This window comes from Ambystoma mexicanum, chromosome 12 (assembly GCF_040938575.1).
Source record: "Ambystoma mexicanum isolate Mex_15411 chromosome 12, UKY_AmexF1_1, whole genome shotgun sequence".
Lineage (NCBI taxonomy): Eukaryota > Metazoa > Chordata > Amphibia > Caudata > Ambystomatidae > Ambystoma > Ambystoma mexicanum.
In genome coordinates, this window is record NC_090936.1 from 964,582,568 (window position 1) to 964,601,980 (window position 19,413).

At 53.7% G+C, this 19,413-nt stretch overlaps 1 protein-coding gene and 1 long non-coding RNA gene across 3 annotated transcripts in view; one reads left to right on the forward strand and one right to left on the reverse strand.

The window, feature by feature from the left end:
* The window catches only part of LOC138514140 (uncharacterized), a 59,910-nt gene extending 43,040 nt beyond the window's left edge, over positions 1-16,870 (reverse strand). Inside the window, exon 1 of the long non-coding RNA XR_011281881.1 lies at positions 16,625-16,870. This is a non-coding gene — a long non-coding RNA (uncharacterized lncRNA). The remainder of the gene's footprint in view (positions 1-16,624) is intronic.
* LOC138514139 (uncharacterized) overlaps positions 1-19,413 on the forward strand; it is a 338,787-nt gene that overhangs the window by 201,139 nt on the left and 118,235 nt on the right. For both annotated transcript variants that reach the window (XR_011281880.1, XM_069629438.1), the window contains exon 2: positions 18,697-18,816. Coding sequence is in view for 1 of the 2 variants with exons in the window: in XM_069629438.1 (XP_069485539.1) it covers positions 18,697-18,816 (120 nt within the window). In the remaining variant the exon portion in view is untranslated. The remainder of the gene's footprint in view (positions 1-18,696; positions 18,817-19,413) is intronic.

Sequence of the window (19,413 nt, forward strand, 5' to 3'; positions counted from 1 at the left end):
ACCGAACGGTCGGGCTCCTTGGCTGCCAGGCAGGGCGCATCCTCCCCGGCTCCATCAACCACGAGCCAACGCTCTGGCTCGGGTAAGAGGAAGTCCGAGAACCCGGCAAAGCTTCTGGAGAGGCCCCGGTCGATCTCAAAGATTCCGGCAGAGGGGGAGCGAGGCTCGGACCCTCCCCCCAAGGTGAAGGCCCCAGGCGTACAGAAGGTGACGATGACCTTAATTCACCCTGCTAAGACCTCAATTGAGGATGTCGCAGCGGCCCTGGCTCAGCCTGTGGAGGCTACACCAGTGGAGGCGACCTCAGGACCCAGAGTCTCCCTGCCACCGCGGAGGGAGTCGTCTTTCAGGCCCATTGAGAAGACCCCCACAAAGTCTTCGTTGGAAAAGGTGGGGGAGGGGCAGGTGGCCATCGTGGATACGGACACGACCTCTGAAGAAGAGCTCATCAAAGTCGTGGAAGAGGCCCAGCCCATCGGGAGGGATCCTGACGAGGGCGACGATGAGAGTGACGGTGTCGCCGACGAAGCTCCTCAAGAGCCCTCGCGCCCGTCGTTTCCGGCGCCGCAGGACACTTCGGCGGCCATTTTGTCAGCAATTCAGTCCTTATGCTCGGAGATAAGGACAAGGTTGCCCCTCCCCCCGACGGAGGTACCTGAGCCAGACCCGACGGGGGAACCGGAGCCAGGACCTTCGGAAAGTCCACCGCATAAGAGGAGGAGGACTCATCCCACGCCACCTCTCCCACCTCTGCGGCCTGCTCTGTCTTCCCCCCGGTCTACTACCCACGGGGATGATACAGGCACGGACACGGCTACGACAGGTACAGATGACGACGGAGGCGATGACGGGACGTGTCCCCCGTCGCCCCCTGCTTGGGCGTCCCCGCCCGACGAGATTGGATCCTTTCATGCCATGATTTCCAGGTCATCCGAGCTATTCCAGCTCTGCCCAGAAGAGAAGAAGGAAGGGTTCCTTTACCAACGGCGCGAGGCTAAAAGGAAGACGGTCCTCGCCATACCGCTTTTTTTTTTTTAACTTTTATTTTTATCGGCAGAGGTTCACAAGGTACAAACATCGAGGCAACAAGCATATGAATCATGTAAAGCGTGAAGCAGCTTACAGGCTACCTTATCAACATTTTAACAGTGATTGCAATATTTTACAAATAAAGGAGGAAACCAGAGGAGATCTCGATGCATGAGTGGAGGCCGGAGACAAACAAGACCCCGACATGCTTTCGCACTGATTGTTGAGATATGTGTTAAATTCATTCCAAATGTTCTTGGGGCGAGATTGGGCCGGCAGCATAGTCAAGTAGTCCTCCTCGCAGTTCCGTGACCATGTGAGCAGGCCCAACCACCTCTGAGGGATCGGGGGTGAAGAACACCTCCAGCTCTGGAGTATACACTTCTTGGCAATCATACAACTTATATTTAAAAACTTTTTCAGGCGCTTAGTTTCCTCAGTCCTCCAAACCCCAAATAGAACTGCCAGAGTATCGGGATCAATAGTGGTTTCAGTTACTGCACTAAGTGTTTTTAGGACCCCATCCCAAAAATCGGACAATTTGTGACAGGTCCAGAACATATGTAAGTGATCAGCGTCTGCAGCCTTGCAGCGCGGGCAGAGGCGCACCTCAGAACGAGCAAACCCCAAAGTCCTGCGCGGTGTATAATATAGCCTATTAAGGAGTTTATATTGCATGGCCCGAAATCGGAAGTTGAGGGAGACTTTTTGGGTGTGAAGACACATGCACTCCCATAACTCATCAGGTATCTCTAGGCCCAGTTCATCTGCCCATTTGTTGCGCGCTCCGAGAACCGGAGTAGAGGAGACGTCCTGCAGGATATGATACAATGATGAGACGACGCCCCGTGCACCGCCCGAGTTAGCAATGTACGCCATTGCCGGGTCATCTGGGGGCTCATTTGGGAAGGAGGGTCACATAGTGCGGAACGCAGCGCGAAGCCTGTAGTATTGAAGAGTCTCTAAGGGGGATCTAGTGTGACCCGGCCTCCAAGTCCAGGGGTCTATAAATTTGCCCTCTGGATACAAGTCCGACAATGCCCTATAACCCAGAGCCTCCCAGTGGCGGGCCAAAGCAGCGTCCAGCGTGGACTCCAACCCAGGAAAGGCCCACGCGGGCAGCCACTTGTAGTACGGGGAGGTCCCATCTGATGGGCTTAGTATGCGTGTCCAGGCGAACATGGTCGCAGCAATGGGGTCAACGGGGGAGTCCGGAGCATAGTGTCGATGCAGCACTAGGGTCATTAGATTAATACCAGCGGATGCCAGCCGTTCCAGCTTAACATGAGGGCGTACTGGGGCGCCAGGGTACCAGTGAGTGGCATGCTGGGCTTGGGCAGCAATCCAATATATAGCAAAGTCAGGAGCAGCAATACCCCCACGTCTGTATGAGAGTGCCATGTCAGTCCACTTCTTGCGCACCGCACCAGAGTGCCAGAGGAATTGTGCGCAGAGCGTGTGCAATTTAGTGAAGTATGCCCTCCCAGGCCATATGGGTATGTTACTGAAGGTGTATAAGAGCTTGGGGAGCAGAATCATTTTAATCAGGGACAGTCGGCCCGCAACGGATAACGGAAGAGTGCGCCATCGTGAGATTTTAGCCTCAACTGTTTGCGCTACCGCAGAGTAATTATCGGTAAGTAGGGTGGGTTTAGTAAGGGATACATGCACACCCAGGTATTTAATGCCGTACGGGGCCCAGCGCAGGGGATATTCGGAGATGGGCTGTGTGGTAGATTTAGTGAGTGGGAAGATCTCCGACTTGGAGTAGTTAATCGTAAAACCGGAATGGGTGCCAATGCGGGTGATATCTCTCAATGTGGGATTGAGGTGAGTTGTGGGATCTCTGATATAAAGTAGGACGTCGTCTGCATATAGGGATATAATTTCAGGCTCCTCTATCAATCTTATTCCCTTACGAGAGTGTCTTGAACGGACAAAGTCCGCCATTGGTTCTATCACTAATGCAAAGAGAATTGGGGAGAAGGGGCAACCCTGACGGGTGCCTCTAAATAGCGTGAAAATCTCAGATGTTAGTGAGTTGACTCAAACTCGCGCAACAGGGGAGGTGTATAATAGTCTAATAAACCCTATCATGTTTGGGCCAATACCCATTGTCTCGAGGACCAGCCACATGTATTTCCAAGAAACCATGTCAAAGGCTTTCTGGGCGTCCAACGTAACCGCTACAGCCTGGGCGTCCTGATCTATGCGGGACATGACATTAAACAATCTCCTGATATTATGGGAGGTGGACCTGCCCGGAACGAAGCCCGCTTGGTCCTCATGCACCAAGTGCGTCATGATTGGCAAAAAGCGGTTGGCAATGATCTTAGCAAAGATCTTTGTGTCAAGATTCATGAGGGAAAGAGGTCTGTATGACCCGCACTCATCTTCAGGCTTACCCGGTTTGAGCAGCACCGTGATGACCGCTTCACGCATGGAAGGGGGGAAGGATGGAGGCCCGGAGTGTTTCATTCCATACCTCAAACAGCCGAGGGGCCAGAACAGCTATGTGCTCCTGGTAAAAGTCGGCGGTGAGCCCGTCAGGACCAGGCGCCTTGCCTTTGGGCAAGTCAGAGATGGCCGACACTATCTCGTCTAGCGTGATCGGAGAGTCCAACTGGTCCCTGGTCTGTTGGGAAATTTCTGTAGTGGGGATCTGCCCAAGGAGTTTGCGCATATGTTGCTCAGTGTGTTCCACAGGCTGGGAGTAAAGGGAGCTATAAAACTCAGTGAATATCTCTAGTATTTTCCGGTCCGCACACTGAGCATCGCCATTTCGATCTTTGATAGAAGAGATTTGCGTTCGGCCCAACTCCCCCCTCACAAGTGTCGCAAGCGTTTTCCCAGGCCTGTCGCCCTCCCCATACCTCCTGGCGGCCTGGGGGCGGCTGAAGTAACGGACTTCGGAGGTGGCCAGTGTGTTATATACATGGAGTTCATCCGAGATTTGAGCAAGAATGGTGGGGTCAGAGCCGGTGGGGTTACGTTGCTCAAGTTGTTTCAGTTTGATCTCAGATCGCCCCAGGGCAGCCCTAATGGCCTTCAGCACCCCGGCCTCCCGGGAGATGGACATGCCCCTTATGTATACCTTGAAGGCCTCCCATCTAACCGCGGCAGTCGTGTCCCGAAGTGAGTTAAGTTAAAAAAACGACCCGATATCAGCTAGTATTTCGGACTTAAACACAATGTCTTTTAGGGCTTCGGACTTAAAGCGCCAAGTGCTGACTGTTGGAATGGGAATGCCCAGCCTTAGAGACAGTGTGATTGGAGCGTGATCCGAAAGTGTGCGGGCCAGAATGCCCGCACCCTCCACCCATTACCTCGCCAGAGGCCAAGAACAGATCTATCCTGGATGAGCTGTCGTGCAGATGAATAGTAGGTGTATTCCCGCTTCTGGGGATGGAGTGTTCTCCAGGCGTCACAAATGTTGAGCGACTGCATATGGCCCTGCAGCCTGCGCGCCGCGCGAGACAATGCTCTGGGACCTGTGGCAGTTCTGTCTAGAACAGTGTCCAAAATAAGGTTCAGATCCCCACCCCATATAATATGCACCCCCACGAAACCCAGAAGTATGGTGGCTATTGTGTCAAAGAATTCCGGAGAGTCCACGTTGGGACAGTAGGTGTTAACAAGCAAATATTCCTTATTGACTAGTGTGCAGTGTAGTATAATGTAGCGACCTTCAGGGTCGATGTAGCTTTTATGAAGCCCAAACTTAATCGATTTGTGAATAATCGTGAGAACACCCCTAGATTGTGTGGAATAGGAGGTGAAAAGTCTGGCGGGACCCCATGACGGGGCAACTGCCCTTGGTATAAGTCCATTGGAATGCGTCTCCTGTAAGAGCAGGATTGTACAGTTATGCCTGTTGGCATACGCCATGATCTTGCGGGCTTTGGTGTGGTTGCTCAGCCCCCGAATATTCCAGGACATTATGACAGTAGCCATTTCAGAGGTAGCCATCCCCAACCGCAATATCCATTTTCGGTGAACATCCCAACACAAATGACAGTGTGAGCTCCCAAAGTAAAAACAGCATGCGCGCATGTGCCTCCTCTGGATGTGCCTCGCTAAAACCTTGTGTGCCTTATTGAGAAATAGCCCCCTTCCCACCCCCCACCCGCACCGCTAACCTTGAATCAGCAGTGTAAACATCACCCGCCCTTAACAGCACGCAGATGGGCCAACACCAACCTGGCCAACACTTCGCCAAGGCCCAAAAGGGGCCAACCCATTCCAGCAAAACAGAAAAGAACAGTGCAATCGCAATGGGGTGCGCCGTTGCCGCGCACTAGCACGCTTAGAGCCAAATGGCTCTGTTGCAAAACGAACAGTAGTGGTGGACTCATAACGCAAGCCCCCGCCCGCAGAGCGGGAAGCCGGGGACCGCGCACGAGCCCCTGCGGTCCCGTAACAACTAGAGCAGTTTCGACAGACATATAGCATTCACCCCCTGTGTCCCCAGAGTGGGGAACTGGGCCAGTCTCAGAGAAGTAGAATTCCTGCAGTTGTGCAATTGGAAGAGAAAAAATAGCAGTAGGGCAGCAAAATATTGCAACATTGGCTTCGTGTAGTGCATCATCCAAGCCCCAAGGAGGATGAGCGCCTGAACACTGTGGCCCAGGCAACCAGCAGATACGCAGACCATCCCAGGGGGAGCTAGCCCCCCGAGTAGATATCCGGCTCCCAAGCAAGCGCAACGCCAATGGCAGGCAGCCGGATAGAATGTCCCAACGTGGCCAGCCTTATGGGCATACCACGAACCAGCGTGTGCTGAGCCAGGCCCAGCACTATAGTATGCTAAATGTTCGGGTGATATCGGGGCCAGCCACTGCCCCCCAGGACATCCAACCACCAAGGGAGACTGGAGTAAACGTCAGTTCCCGGTAACGTGAGAGGTAAGTGGCCAGTGCCAACAGTTCGTGGCCAACCCCCGCCACAGGCGAGCGCCGCCGGGAGCCAGAGCGACTCAGTAAGCCGAACAGTGTTAACAGTAATAAATTGTAATTACAGAATTAACAAATGCAGCCAATATCCCCACTCCATGACACCCAAACAACTTTCATCAGCGACGGCATCTCTAGGGCCCTGAAGCGGTATCTGCATCTCAATAAATGTTACCGCCTCTTCAGGGATGGTGAAGAAATAGAGTTTGCCCCTGTGGGTGATTTTGAGTGTGGCCGGAAATAAAATGGCATATGGGACTTTGCGCTCCCTGAGCATCTTCTTGACGCCAAGGAACTGACACCTCTCCTGCTGCACAGCCATTGAGAAATCCGGGAAGATTCGGATAGTATGAGCCTCCAGCCGCAACTCCCCCTTCTCTCGTGCCAGGCGGAGGATGAGGTCCCTGTCACGGTAATTGAGAATCTTGGCTATAATGGGCCTGGGGCTATCGCCAGGTCTGGGACGCGGAGACAGGGCCCGGTGAGCCCGCTCAACAGTGAAGTAGGGGGAAAGGTTCGGGTCACCAAGCAAGTCCTTGAGTAGTTGTTCGACCGCCTCCTCCATTCGACCCTTCAGGGCAGTTTCAGGGACCCCAATAATGCGCAGGTTGTTTCTGCAGGAGCGGGATTCCAAGTCGTCGCATTTTGCCTTTACATTCTTCATATCGCGCGATAAGGTAGCCACAGTGTCTTGGAGTGTGTGTATCTCATCTTCATTGGTGGATATCCGGTTTTCGGCCTCCGTGATTCTGGAGCCAGCCTGGTCAACGCGTGTTTTGAGTGAGGCCACGTTAGCATTGATGTCGTCAAGCTTTTCATGAAAGGAGGCAAAGTTTTTGGCCATCGATTCCATCATGGCAGTAAGGTCAGGAGCCGCAGCCCCGGGACTCGGCTCGGTATCAGGTTCCTCCGGCGTAGTTGACGCGTGGCTCACTTCGGACCGAGGGACCGCCTTTGTAAATTTGTCCATGACCCCCCCCCCCCCCCTGACGCCACTCTTGGAGCGATTTGACATGATCAGGAACAGAGAATCAGAGATCAGGAACAGAGAATCAGAGGGGGAGATGGCGAGATGAGAGTAGCCAGTTACGGCAGCACAGGGGGCTGCTACGGGCACGAAGGAGGCAGCCAAACAGGTCCAGGTCGGCTCAGCCCCCGAGCCAGAAAGCGAGGAGACCCTGCGTGCGGAAGGTCCAAATATTTACGCAGTGTGGGGCTTACCAGAGGGACCAGCCCCTTCCCTAGTGCAGTCCCCGCGGAGGTCCCCACCCAAGGGAGCAGCTTACAGTCCAGCCGAGATTGGAGAGACAAGGAGGTGGAGTATGGAGGACGGGGTCACCCGTATGCGTAGATTGGGTGCTGCGGAGCTGATGAGTACGACCTGGTGCAATGAAGTTTTGGAGCTTGTGGTGAGACCGCCCAGTATAACGAAGAGCGAGTGGGGCAAGAGCGCAAGAGGTCCGCAAACGTAGGTCAGCTGGGTGTGGTGCAGGTCACCCACCCAACAGGATGAGCTATAGTGTTTTCTCAGGGCGACTCCACCCGGATAAAATCACTCCGGGAGCGGGGTGAGGCCTTAATATGTTAGTGCGGTGGAGGGAGACCCCTCAGGGAGGGCCGCGAACCATGAGGCAGGAGAGGCCCACCAGCAGAATGGGCAATGCGCGGGGCGTCCAGGCCTCAGCAAGCCATCTCACGTGAAGGGAGAAGCGAAGAGGGAGACAGAGATGGTGGCAGCCCCCGATCCTCACCTTCAGTCCGCTGCGTCCTCCATCCAGGCGCCGCCACTCCGACCCCAGGCGAGGCCGCAACGCACTAAGAGGCCCCGCCAGCGGCCCCCCGATCCCAGAGAAAGGGGCCGCCGATCCGCGGGGCCGCCTCCAGTAGCCGCGGCGGCAGCGGGCGAAGGGTTCGGCCGCAGCAGCGCTCCCCGCGGGCCCGCACTCCGCCCAGCCCCCGCCACTCCCGGCCGCAGCCAAGCAGCCGGCGCGGCCGCAGCACCGATCTTCAGCGGGAAGGGCAGGCAGACGGAGATGACAGGAGCACCAGTCCAGCGACAAGCAGGGATTGCGCCCGGGGCACAAGCGTGGGTCAGCGGCAATGAAGACGGTGGCGGGCACCCGTCCGAGCCGCGGTGCACGCGTGAAACGCCGAACGGCCCAGGGCCGCCCCGCCACCGGCGTAATATGAAGGCAGATCCAGGGCACCCGATGTCTGATTTCCTCCGGGATTTGGCTTGCGGGTAGCGCACATCAGCAGAAATGTTTAATCCGAAGCAGGGTTGCAGGATCGGGTACAGAACCGCAGATGTAGGCGGATAGAGGGCGGCTAGGCGCGGAGCTCAAACACTAGGCAGCCATCTTGCAGGCTGCTCAACAGCGCCCCCCCGCCATACCGCTTTTTGATGACATCTGGGATGAGGGGCTCGCCCTCCTCAAGAACCCTGCCACGGCGCCGGCAAAGAGGGTCCAGTACGAGAAGAAGTACCGGATCCGCGACGCTGCCCCCTTGTGCCTTCGGGCGCAACCTAACCCGGATTCGGTCGTCTCGGCGGCGGCAAAGAAGAAAGCTGGGGGGGCATCGGCATCGACATCAACTTCCCCACCGGACGGCGAGGGCAGGAAGCTGGACACGATGGGACGACGGATCATCTCATCCGCAGCGACGACTATCAAGGCGGCCAACGCCCTGGCTATCGTAGCCCGCTACGACAGGGAGTTGTGGTTCAAAATCGCCCCTCTGTTGGACTTCCTTCCGGACGCCAAAAGGGCTGAGGCCCTTGAAATCCTACAGGAAGCTGAGATTGCTTCGGACCACGCCATCACGGTGGCAACGGACATCGCCGACACCGGTTTCTGTCAGTTGGGCAACGGCGTTTGCTTGAGACGACGAGGATGGCTCAAGGCCACAGATTTCCGCCAGGACGTACAAACCAAGGTTTTGGACATGCCCTTCGACGTGAACAACCTGTTTGGGAAGGCGGTTGATGAGTCCCTTCAGGCCATCAAGACAGACACAAAGACTGCCCGGGCACTGGGAGTGCTCCAACAACGACGGCCGTCCTTTCGGAGCTCCGGAGGCAGACAAGGTGCCTCCAAGGGATCCACAAGTGGCTCCTCCACGTACCGCCAAGCGGCAAGATCTTCGTCCCAGGAAGCCTACAGGGGACGCGGCAAGTCAGGTGGTGCCCGTCGTCGTCGACAGGGAGGTCAAGGAGGCAAGGCGGCCTCCAAACAAGATTGAACCGACCGTGGGGTCAGGCCCCCGCCGAAGCACCCCGGTGGGAGGTCGGCTGGCGAGGTTCATCAGCGTGTGGGAGTCCATCTCCACCGACCGTTGGGTGCTGGACGCCCTGGCCCAAGGGCACGCCCTCGAGTTTCAGAAGAAGTGCCCTCGCGTTCCACCCGTGGCCAGGAAGGAAAATCACGTCCCTCAACTACTGTTGGAAGTAAGGGCGATGCTCAAGAAGGGTGCCATCGAGCTCGTCCCAAAGAGGCTTCGGGGCTCCGGAGTTTACTCAAGGTACTTCCTCGTAAAAAAGAAGACAGGAGGATGGTGCCCCATCCTGGACCTGCGATGACTGAACAAGTACATCAAGGCACAGAAGTTCCGGATGGTCACCCTCCAGCACGTGCTGGGACAGCTGGAGGAGGGCGTCTTCCTGTCGTCGTTGGACTTGGAGGACGCGTACTTCCACATCCCCATTCTAAAAAGACACCGAAAGTTCCTCAGATTCGTGGTCCAAGGGCAGAACTACCAGCTAAAGGCCCTCCCGTTCGGATTGAAGTCGGCAACCAGGGTGTTCACCAAGTGCCTCGCACCGGTGTCAGCGCGGCTGCGCCTACAGGGGATCCACGTCTACCCCTACCTGGACGACTGGCTCATCCGGGCAAGGACAAGGGAGCTCATCCGTGGAGCACACTGCGAAGACTGTCCAGCTACTCACGGACCTGGGATTCTCCATCAACTTTCCAAAACCCCACCTGGTTCCGTCGCAAGTCGCCCTGTTTCTGGGAGCCAAGCTCGACACAGTGGCGCGGCTGGCCTCGCCGTCGGAAGAAAGGACCAGGATCATTCTGGGCAAGGTGCAGCGTCTGCTGGCCACGGCCATGGCCAGGGTAAGATCTATCAAGTCCCTCCTCGGGATGATGTCCTCCTGCATTTATCTGGTGCGCCTTTGCAGGCTTCGGATGCGCCCCTTACAAGAGTTCCTCGACGCCCGCTGGGTCCAGTCGACGGGCAGCTTCGAGGACAGGATCCCTCTCACTGAGACGTTCCGTGAGGTGATCCGGTGGTGGGGATCTTCACGCGAGAGGCCTTTGGCTCCCAGAGGAGAAGTCACTCCATATCAACATCTTGGAGCTCCGCGCAGTGTTCTGGGCTCTCAGGTCCTTTCTTCCGCCCCTCAAGGGCAAGGTGGTGAGGATCTTCACCGACAACACCACCACGATGTTCTACATCTGGAAGCAGGGCGGAACCAGGTCCCCGGCCCTATCCAAGGAAGCCCAGGATCTATCCAAGGAAGCCCAGGATCTGTGGCATTGGGCCGTCGCCCAAGGGATGTTTCTGGTGCCTCTTCATCTGGCAGGAATAAAAAACACGATCGCCGACTCACTCAGCAGGGAGCTGCGCTCGTGCCACGAGTGGGAACAACGCCAGGATCAAGTGGATCGACTCTTCCGACGATGGGGCAAACCCCAATCGATCTATTCGCGACGGCGACGAATTCCAAGTGCCGGAGGTTCGCCAGCAGGTTCCCCCAGCCGAGGAGCATGGGCGATGGTTTCTCGTTCCCCTGGGACGGCCTATTTCTTTATGCGTTCCCTCCGCTGCCTTTGCTGCTCCGGCTCAACCACCAGCCCAAGAGGTCCCGGTGCAGGATGATCCTCGTTGCACCGGCGTGGCCGAGACAGATCTGGTTCCCGGACCTTCTGGACTTGTCAACGTCCACACCAGTCAAGCTGCCGACGGACACAGACCTGCTCTCCAGAGAAGGAGGCGCCATTCTTCACCACAACCCGTAGTCGCTGAACTTGCAGGCCTGGCTCCTGCAGCACTAGAGTTTCGAGGGTACGACATCCCGGCCAACTGCAGAGAGGTTCTTGCAAAGGCCAGGGCGTCCTCAACTCTCAAGTGCTACGGACATAAATGGAAGAGGTTCTCTGTCTGGTGCCGTGCACAGAAGATTAACCCTCTGCGGATTATGGCCCCTCAAGTACTGCCGTACCTACTGTCGCTGGCCAAAGCTGGACTGGATCACGCCTCCATCAAAATACATCTGGCTGCAATCTCCCGATATACCAGGAATACGGGACGGGCGTCCTTGTGGTCTCATCGCCTGGTGAAAGAATTCATGAAGAGACTATTCCGATCATTCCCGCCGGTGAAGGCTCCTGCCCCGGCGTGGGAGCTTAATGTGGTGCTGACTAGGCTCATGGGGGCCCCATTCGAGCCTATGCATTCGGCGCCTTTGAAGTTCCTGTCATGGAAGACAGCTTTCCTCGTGGCCATCACCTCCGCACGACGAGTGGGAGAGGTCCAGGCCCTATCTTGTAAGCCTCCATACTTGACTTTTCATGACACGAGGGTGGTGCTGAGGACGCACCCCTCCTTTATGCCCAATGTGCCGTCGGACTTCCACCTCAACGAGCCCTTGGTGTTGCCAGTTTTCTTCCCGTCGCCTTCGTCGCCGGCCGAGAGGACTTTGCACTTGCTGGATGTAGCTAGAGCGCTGAAGTTCTACGTGGACCGCACGAAGAGTTTTCGGAAGACGTCACAGTTGTTTGTGAACTTTGGGACTGTGAATCAAGGGAAGGCTCTCTCGAAGACTTCCATTTCCAGATGGCTCTCTGGCTGCATCATGCACTGTCACCGGTTGGCAAACCGACCGCTGCCGGGCCGTCCGAGAGCCCATTCGACCAGAGCGATCGCTGCTACCACGGCGTTCCTGTCTGGTGTGCCCGTGCTGGACATCTGCAGGGCTGCGACGTGGAGGTTGACGCACACCTTCACAAGATTCTACTGCGTCGATCGGGACTCCAGGGAGGAGTCCAGGGTCGGCCAAGCAGTGCTGCGCAACCTGTTCGCCTAAGGTGAGCCTGGTGAGGAGGTAAGAGATGCTTAATGTTGAGTTGTTGTATTGCTTAATGTTGAACCTGTTGCCACCTCCCGTGGTTGTGCATGTGTGTACTGCTATGTATTCTCTTATTCATGAGAATGTGAATCCATGCCAGACCCCATGCTGGAGAAGGAACAAGTTACTTACCTGTAACTGTTGTTCTCCAGCATGGGTCTGGCATGGATTCACATGCGAACCCTCCCGCCTACCCCTCTGCGGCTCTTCACATGGTCATACTGCCACTTTACGTGCTACCAAATCTGAGGATGGCTGCCAGAGGCGGGGCTTAGGGAGAGGGCAGTCATTGGCTGGGGGCAGTATGACCCAGAGACCAGTGATTGGTTACTACTAAGAAAGACAGATCAGAAACGAAACTGATACTGATTTTTTTTCTATACAGAGGATTCCCGGCCTGACGACGGGGAATATTCATGAGCATGTGAATCCATGCCAGACCCATGCTGGAGAACAACAGTTACAGGTAAGTAACTTGTTCCTTACGCCTCTTAGCTATCTTTGCCCAGGTGTTCCGTTTTGATTTGGGGGCTTCTCTTTTTGTTGGTGTTGTGGGTTTTGTAGGGGGCGCTCACCTCCGCTTCAGGAGTGGCCACCCTTAGGATGTCTTTCTGCTTCTTCCAATGTGTTAATGGAGCAGGTCATATTGCTGAGAGTGAACTGTAGCGTGGTGGGGAACAGCCATCGGTACCAACCTTCTGGTCCTGCAGAAATGCCATTGGGGGTCTGGTGTCCCTCCGTCTTTGTACCGTTGCGAGGTCATGAAAGATTTGTAGAGGTACCCCCTGAAATGTCAGAACTCGTGTCTGGCTGGCTTCCATGATTTCTTGCTTAGTCGTGAAGAAGTGGACCCCTATGATCACATCTGGGGGCGTGTCTGAGGGCCGGCCCCATCGGATACGCAGTATGTGGGTCCGGTCGAGGAGAAGCATCACCTTGTCAAGGTGCAGCAGGAGTTTCTGGAAAAACCCACCTATGTAGTCAGGCAGTGCTTGGTCTCTGATCAAGGTGGGCACCCCTTTGATCCGGAGGTTGTTTCTGCAGGCTCTGTTCTCCATGTCCTCTTGTTTATCTGTCATCTCTTCACTTTTCCCTTCCAACACCTAGATCCTGCGCTAGAGCTCATCTACTAACATGTTCTGGTCTGTCCCATTATCTTCTACTCCACCACCTCCAGGACTTGTTGGTCCAATTGGTCTACTTTCTACGAGATCCCTGCCACACAGCTCCGGAATTCTGCTTTAACTGCAGACATAAAAGACTGTAGGTCTTCCTTGGTGGCTAGCTGCCCTGCAGGGAACTCTAGCGAGTAGTTTGGAGTTTTTGCAGCATCCAGTTTTTTTACTTTTGTCCTGGGGTTGAAGCAGGGTGGTGATGACCGCATTTTATGGCAGTTTTGTTGTTTTGACATGACTGGAGCCATTCTGGAATCCCCCTCTGCCTGAGTCCCACTGGGATCTATCGAGGCCCTCTGCAGTGATGCTGTTGCAGCTGCTGCCTCCTCAGGGTTGGGAGGGTGTGCAGTCTAATTGTGGAATCTCTCTTTGCTGGGGAGCTCCAGCGGAGACAGTGGGTGAGATTCAGGGCCCTGGATGGAGGGATCCTGTAATTGGGGTATTGCTGGAGCCCCAGGTGGCTCTTTCTCAGCGTTCTCTCTGCTCTGGGGTGGGTCAGTGGGGCGATCCGCAGCACTCCCCGACGCCCTCTCTGTGTGCCCTCTTCAGTAGGGCCCAACACCGTATTAGTCCGTGCGGTCTGCTTCCCCTCCGACACGTTTTGTCCCTCAGCTGTGAGTTAGGAGGCCCGTCCCTCACCTCTTATTCCCCGCTCGTTGCTCATTGCGGGCTCTAGCCACATGCACTGGGCTGTGATGAGGTATCTGTGGGTGCCTTCCGACAGCCACTGGATGTCCCCAGCAGCTCCACCGAGTGGGTTTCTCCTCTCAGACTTCCCACCCCCCACGGGCGAGTCTCGATGTTGGAGGAGAGTGCCGGGTCTCGGGAGCCGCAACGGCCCGGCAAGCGGGGGCAATCTTGAACGAGCCCTGGTGTGGACGCAACAGGGCCGTGTTCTTGTATTGCTCGACTCCCAGGTGGCAGATCGCCTCACCGCTTCCACCCCTCCCACACCGGTCCTTCACCCCAGGCTCCCTCTTTATAATCCGGCTTTCATTGGCGCTGTGCAATGTTGGAACTGGCATTATATATGCTTGTCACAGGCTTCTCACGGAAGCTAACAAAGAAGCGTCCGCATTGCTGGTGCTTCAAGCCACGCCCCCTAAGTCTACCACTTCTACAACACTTTGTTACGGTGTACTCTTGCCAGAACAAAACCAATGGTTACCATTGCTCCCGGACTGGTATACTCTCCTGTCAGCCAAGATAAACCACTACAGTTCTCTGTGCAGGTATACTCTCCTGGCCGAACAGAACCAATTCGCACAACGGTCCAGGACCTTGTATACTCCCTTGCCAGGCCCAAGTACTTCTGTGCTAAGGGTCATCTTCAAAGGTTTTAACAATGTCTTCTGTTTCACAAAATTAGGTTTACGATTTTCTTAAGAGGATACAAGAATCACACTGGTGCCATTTACTATATCTAAGTATTTCCCACATGCAAGACAGCAATGCTTCCTTCCTCCTGAAACTCTTATCAGAAGGGCAGCCCTCGTGCCAATCTTGTTCCACCTTTGTATTATTAACCACATGCTGATAATAACTCTTCTTCTTCACAATGCTTTGGCTTTTGCAATGTGGGTTTAAGACATGCTATACACCTGGGCAATATTCTCCATACACTGTTATATACAGTTATCTTCGTTTGGCGGCAACCCCTGTTTGTCAGTTGTCTTAGAGTGCATCCCTGTTGGTTTTGCTAATGGTGGTTTTGGTTCCCTTCTTGAGATATTGCCCCTTTGTGTGGTTGGCTGTTATTATTTTGAGTAACTGGTTGTAACAGCGCCTTGATGCCTCCGGGTTTAGCGCGCTTTATAAATGAAAAAATAAATAGATTATCACCCACTATATTGCAATCATCCCATTCAGGTGGGATCTTTGGAGTCTGTCTGCCAACTGATTTGGTTTACGTCAGCTTGGTATATGTCATGATCAATGCTTTGCTTTGCATTAGTTTGTTATTCAGTAGGGAGTTTGGATTCAGGCAACGAGTAACTACGGAGCGCTCCGGGGTCAGAATATAATAGTGAACTCACTGGTGGTGTGCACATCCTTGTACCTCACAGTTCCCAGCTCGTCTGGTTCACTTAGGTGCGGCAACCTCTCCTGCAAGACTTCGCGCATCTCAGAGCCCTTGTGTTCCCCCAGCGATCCGGTGTTCGCCTGCCACTGCTGAACACTTTACTTCGGGTAAAGTTATGAACAGATGCACTTTCTGCTGCACAACCTCTGCAGCTGAAATCCTGAGCCCTCGCGACCCTCTCGGAACCGGCATTTACTTCTCTCACCTCTCTGGTCCTGGTGTCCTGGCTCTTCCACGATTTCTTCTGCTGCTTCATGGAGAATTCAAAACATCTCCACACACTACTACTACTGCTCTCCTGCTGCTGCTTCGGCCACCTCGCCTTTTTTCCGCCTTGGTCCTTTTGGCCTGCACCTGAGGGGGCCTTGTATGCCTCTCGGCCATCCTCAGGTGTGGGTCATTAATCTTAATGGGATGCATTCTGAAACCCTATGCCTCTGCAGCTATCTTCTTCACCCCAGTACTCTGAGAATTCTGGGACTTGAAGTCCCTAACACAAAAGTCACTCAGTTTAACAGCTTCTATTTTACAACAAGCTGTTATTAGATTGGGGTCTTTGGGAAAGTTACCTGAGGGGCTCCCATTCCTCGGGAACTGTCCTCTGCCCCACCTCCCCCCACATGTGATCGTCTCGGCTAACATCGTCCTCAGGGCCTGGATAAGAATGCGCCTGCCTTTCACTGTCCACATGAGAGGGGTCCCGGGTCAGATTTCCTGGGTGAATTATCTCTGATTCATCACAGGGGGTCCCACTTCCTGACTGAGTGGGTACTGTTGTGGGAAAGCATTGGTACCACTGTCCCATTCTCGATGCCTATCGTCTTCTGCCATGGACAAGTTCTTGTTTTATCTTTTAGAACTCCTTCCCACTCTGCAGAAGCACCCAGGCAGCAGCAAGGAAGACCTGACGTGAGCCACCAAAGCAAACTAAACTTCACCTAATGGCCATTCCATAATCTGTACGAGACGAGATACAGGGGGTTGGGGGAGAGGCAACCGGGCTACTTAAAGACTTCAAAAATCAAACCTGACCCCTGGAGAAAGTACAGGAAATGATCGCCCACTAGTACAGGGGGCCATAAAGGTCAATGGGAACCAGGAGAATATCGAGTGCAGGGGAAGCTGGGTTTTAAAAGTGGATGAACATGTTCGGGTTAGGTCAGCGGTGGAGTAGGTAGATCGGGAAACGATGCAGCGTAGAGCATATGGTGGAGAAGAGTGCTGAAGGAACTATTGTCATGCCTCTGCGTACCTTCCGGCCCTCCCGGTGTGGCCGCAGTACGTGGAGGCTGTATCTCTCATGGCGCTTAACTCAGGGCGCATGCAGGGTCTCGCGGTGGTGCATGCAGGGTCTCGCTGTGGCTCCTCAGCGGCACGACTCCTCCGGTTCCAGCATCGCTGCGGCAGTGCTCCCTGGCCCTTCACAGGAACAGTGGACGGAACGATCACAGTGGTTCGGCACGGCAAGGCGCCACCATCTTTCTTGTGGCAGCGTCAATGTCGGCCTCACTGTGGGCGTTCCCAAGTTTACGCTTGATCACGCATGCAGGGTTGCTTGGCAACTTGTGGTTAACAATCTTGTTCTCGCACACGAGTACAAAAGCAGGCAGCTTTAGTCACTTGGTGCGTCTCAACTTCCTTGTTGCATCGCTCCTCTTCTGCACTCCTAACTATGGCAGTTGTGTGAGAGAGTGCTTGTAAGGTAGTGTGTGTGAGAGAGAGTGGTACTAATTGAGAATAGTGTTGTGAAGTGTGTGACAGGTGAAGGAGAGAAAGGTGAAAGGAAGTGTAACGGGTTACAGTGAGAGTGAGGGGCGTTCATGAATAGCAGTGTCTTCAGAGCGAGAGAGTGTGACAGTAGGGTTTGTGGGAGAGCAAATGTTGTAAGAGAAGACAGGAGGAGAGAGTGCAAGATTAGGACACTGAGGAAGTAGACAAGGGTTTAAAGTCGGAGGGGTGAGAGGGAAGGTGAGAGAGAGAGAACAGAGGGTACACACAGAGGAGTTAAGATTAGTGGAGATAAATGGAGATGGGAGTGACACGATGGGAGGAGTATAGTTAGTGGAGGGTATACTAGGTAGATTCAGGGAGGAGAGTGAATGCAGAGAAGAGAGGTAATGATGGGAGGAGGGAGAGTGTGAGAGAAACTGTGGCGTCTGCCATCAAGAGGAGCTGGAGAATCCCTTAGAAAGTTCAGGAGGGAGTTGGAAAAGGCCACAGCCTTTAGGGTTCCCCATCAGTTAAACAAAACAAAGATAGTAGGGTTTACTGTTCTATAGAACAGCATCAGGGACATTGGGCCTCATTATGAGTGTGTCGGTCCGGTAACAACAGTGCCGGTAAGCGTACTGGCTCCGTTGTTACTGGACCGGCACACTCTGGCAGCCGCCCACAGACTTTGACGGAAGCACCGGCACTGTTGCACACAGTGCCGGTGCTTCCATCCTCCCCATTCCCATTGAGTCCTATTGGACTCAATGGGAATGGGGAGTAAAATTTTCCAGCGCCTGGCTTCACGGACCGCTGGGGCTGTAATAAGGACTGCCATAGCTGAGCTAACCCAAGCCTATTCGATCTATACTTAATGTTTGGAATCAAATAAAGACCCATAAACTCATTACTCTAGTCTGGGTACCTGTAAGGTCACCTGTGACACTACACACTCCCCAGGATTATGGCCTGATGTATCGTATAAAATACTGTAACAAAGGAAAATTAATTGCACAACATTTATTTTTGGATATCTTCCTTTAAGTCACAGAGCCCTGACATGCACCTTCTTGCAAGGTCTTTCCTTTCAAGAGCTGAATGACTGATGTCCTGGAAATTTATAGTGATGGAATTAAGTTTCTCCCTATTTTTTTCAGGATTGTTTCCCTTGGTCCAGTTGTTTTGATCGCACTCGCAGAAATGCATTTCTAAATAGAATACTCCCCACATCAGTGCCATTGGCATACGCAGCATTTTCTTGTCTACTGAGTATATGCGATAGTGGAAGTAGCCCTGTGTCTTGTCTACTGAGTATATGCGATAGTGGAAGTAACCCTGTGTGCAAAGGGATGTCATGGATTACAAGTAGTGCATCACTGAAGAATAATGCAGCCATCTTCTGATGGTGCTTTGTTGCAACTGCTATGCTTTGCACTTAAAACCCACTGCAGCTGGTTGTCCCTGTGGGGTACGAGGTACTCATGGCAATAGCGCATATTCTTATAGTTTTGTAGTGATCTGTGGCTCCTTTGCCAATGACTGACTTATCCATTGTAGCTGAAATAGATCAAAAAACCTTTCCATGCGCTATACTATCGCTTCTCGCCCATACAGGAGTAAATGGATCACTGACGGAGCCAGCAGATAGGGTGGACGATGAGGTTGGCACACCAGGACATGAAATTGAGGAAGGCATCATCAAAGAGGAAGAGTTTGAGGAAAACGCTTCTCAAGGTATGCAGTAACTGAACACCATGTTCATTTATGAAAAACCTGTTTTTTTCAGCCGTCCATGTTAACTACAACCATATTTGCAAGAATGTAATATTATGTTTTCCTGCTTCCTCCTAACCACGCTTATTGCATCCTTCTAGCCAGATTCAAAGGTCTGCTGGTGGCTTGTCCTGTAAGAATAATCTTAATTACAGTTCAAGTTTAGGTTAGCGTCTGGAACCTTTGGCTCTCCAGAATGTCTAGACTACAATTCCCATAGGCTTATCCAGCACAGTCCATAGTTAAGGGTGATGGCAATCGTAGTCCAAAACATCTGGAGAGCCACAGGTTGCAGACCCGTGGGTTAGACCATGAACAATGAATACCTTAAAGCCTCTGCAGTGTATCGTATGTATCTATGCATGTTTTCTTTTCATAATGCAAACCTTGCGAGTATACAAGGGAATGCTGTGCAAAATGAAAGGGGCAAAGCACAGGGACGAGGACTGGGAGCAGCAGGAAGTGCAGAGGTTTGAGGGAGAAATGCTTTCTTGTGTGGGCTCGGAGGGTTGTGGCTGTTCTTTGAAAAGCAAATTCTTATGTTTCTTTCTGAAGTGC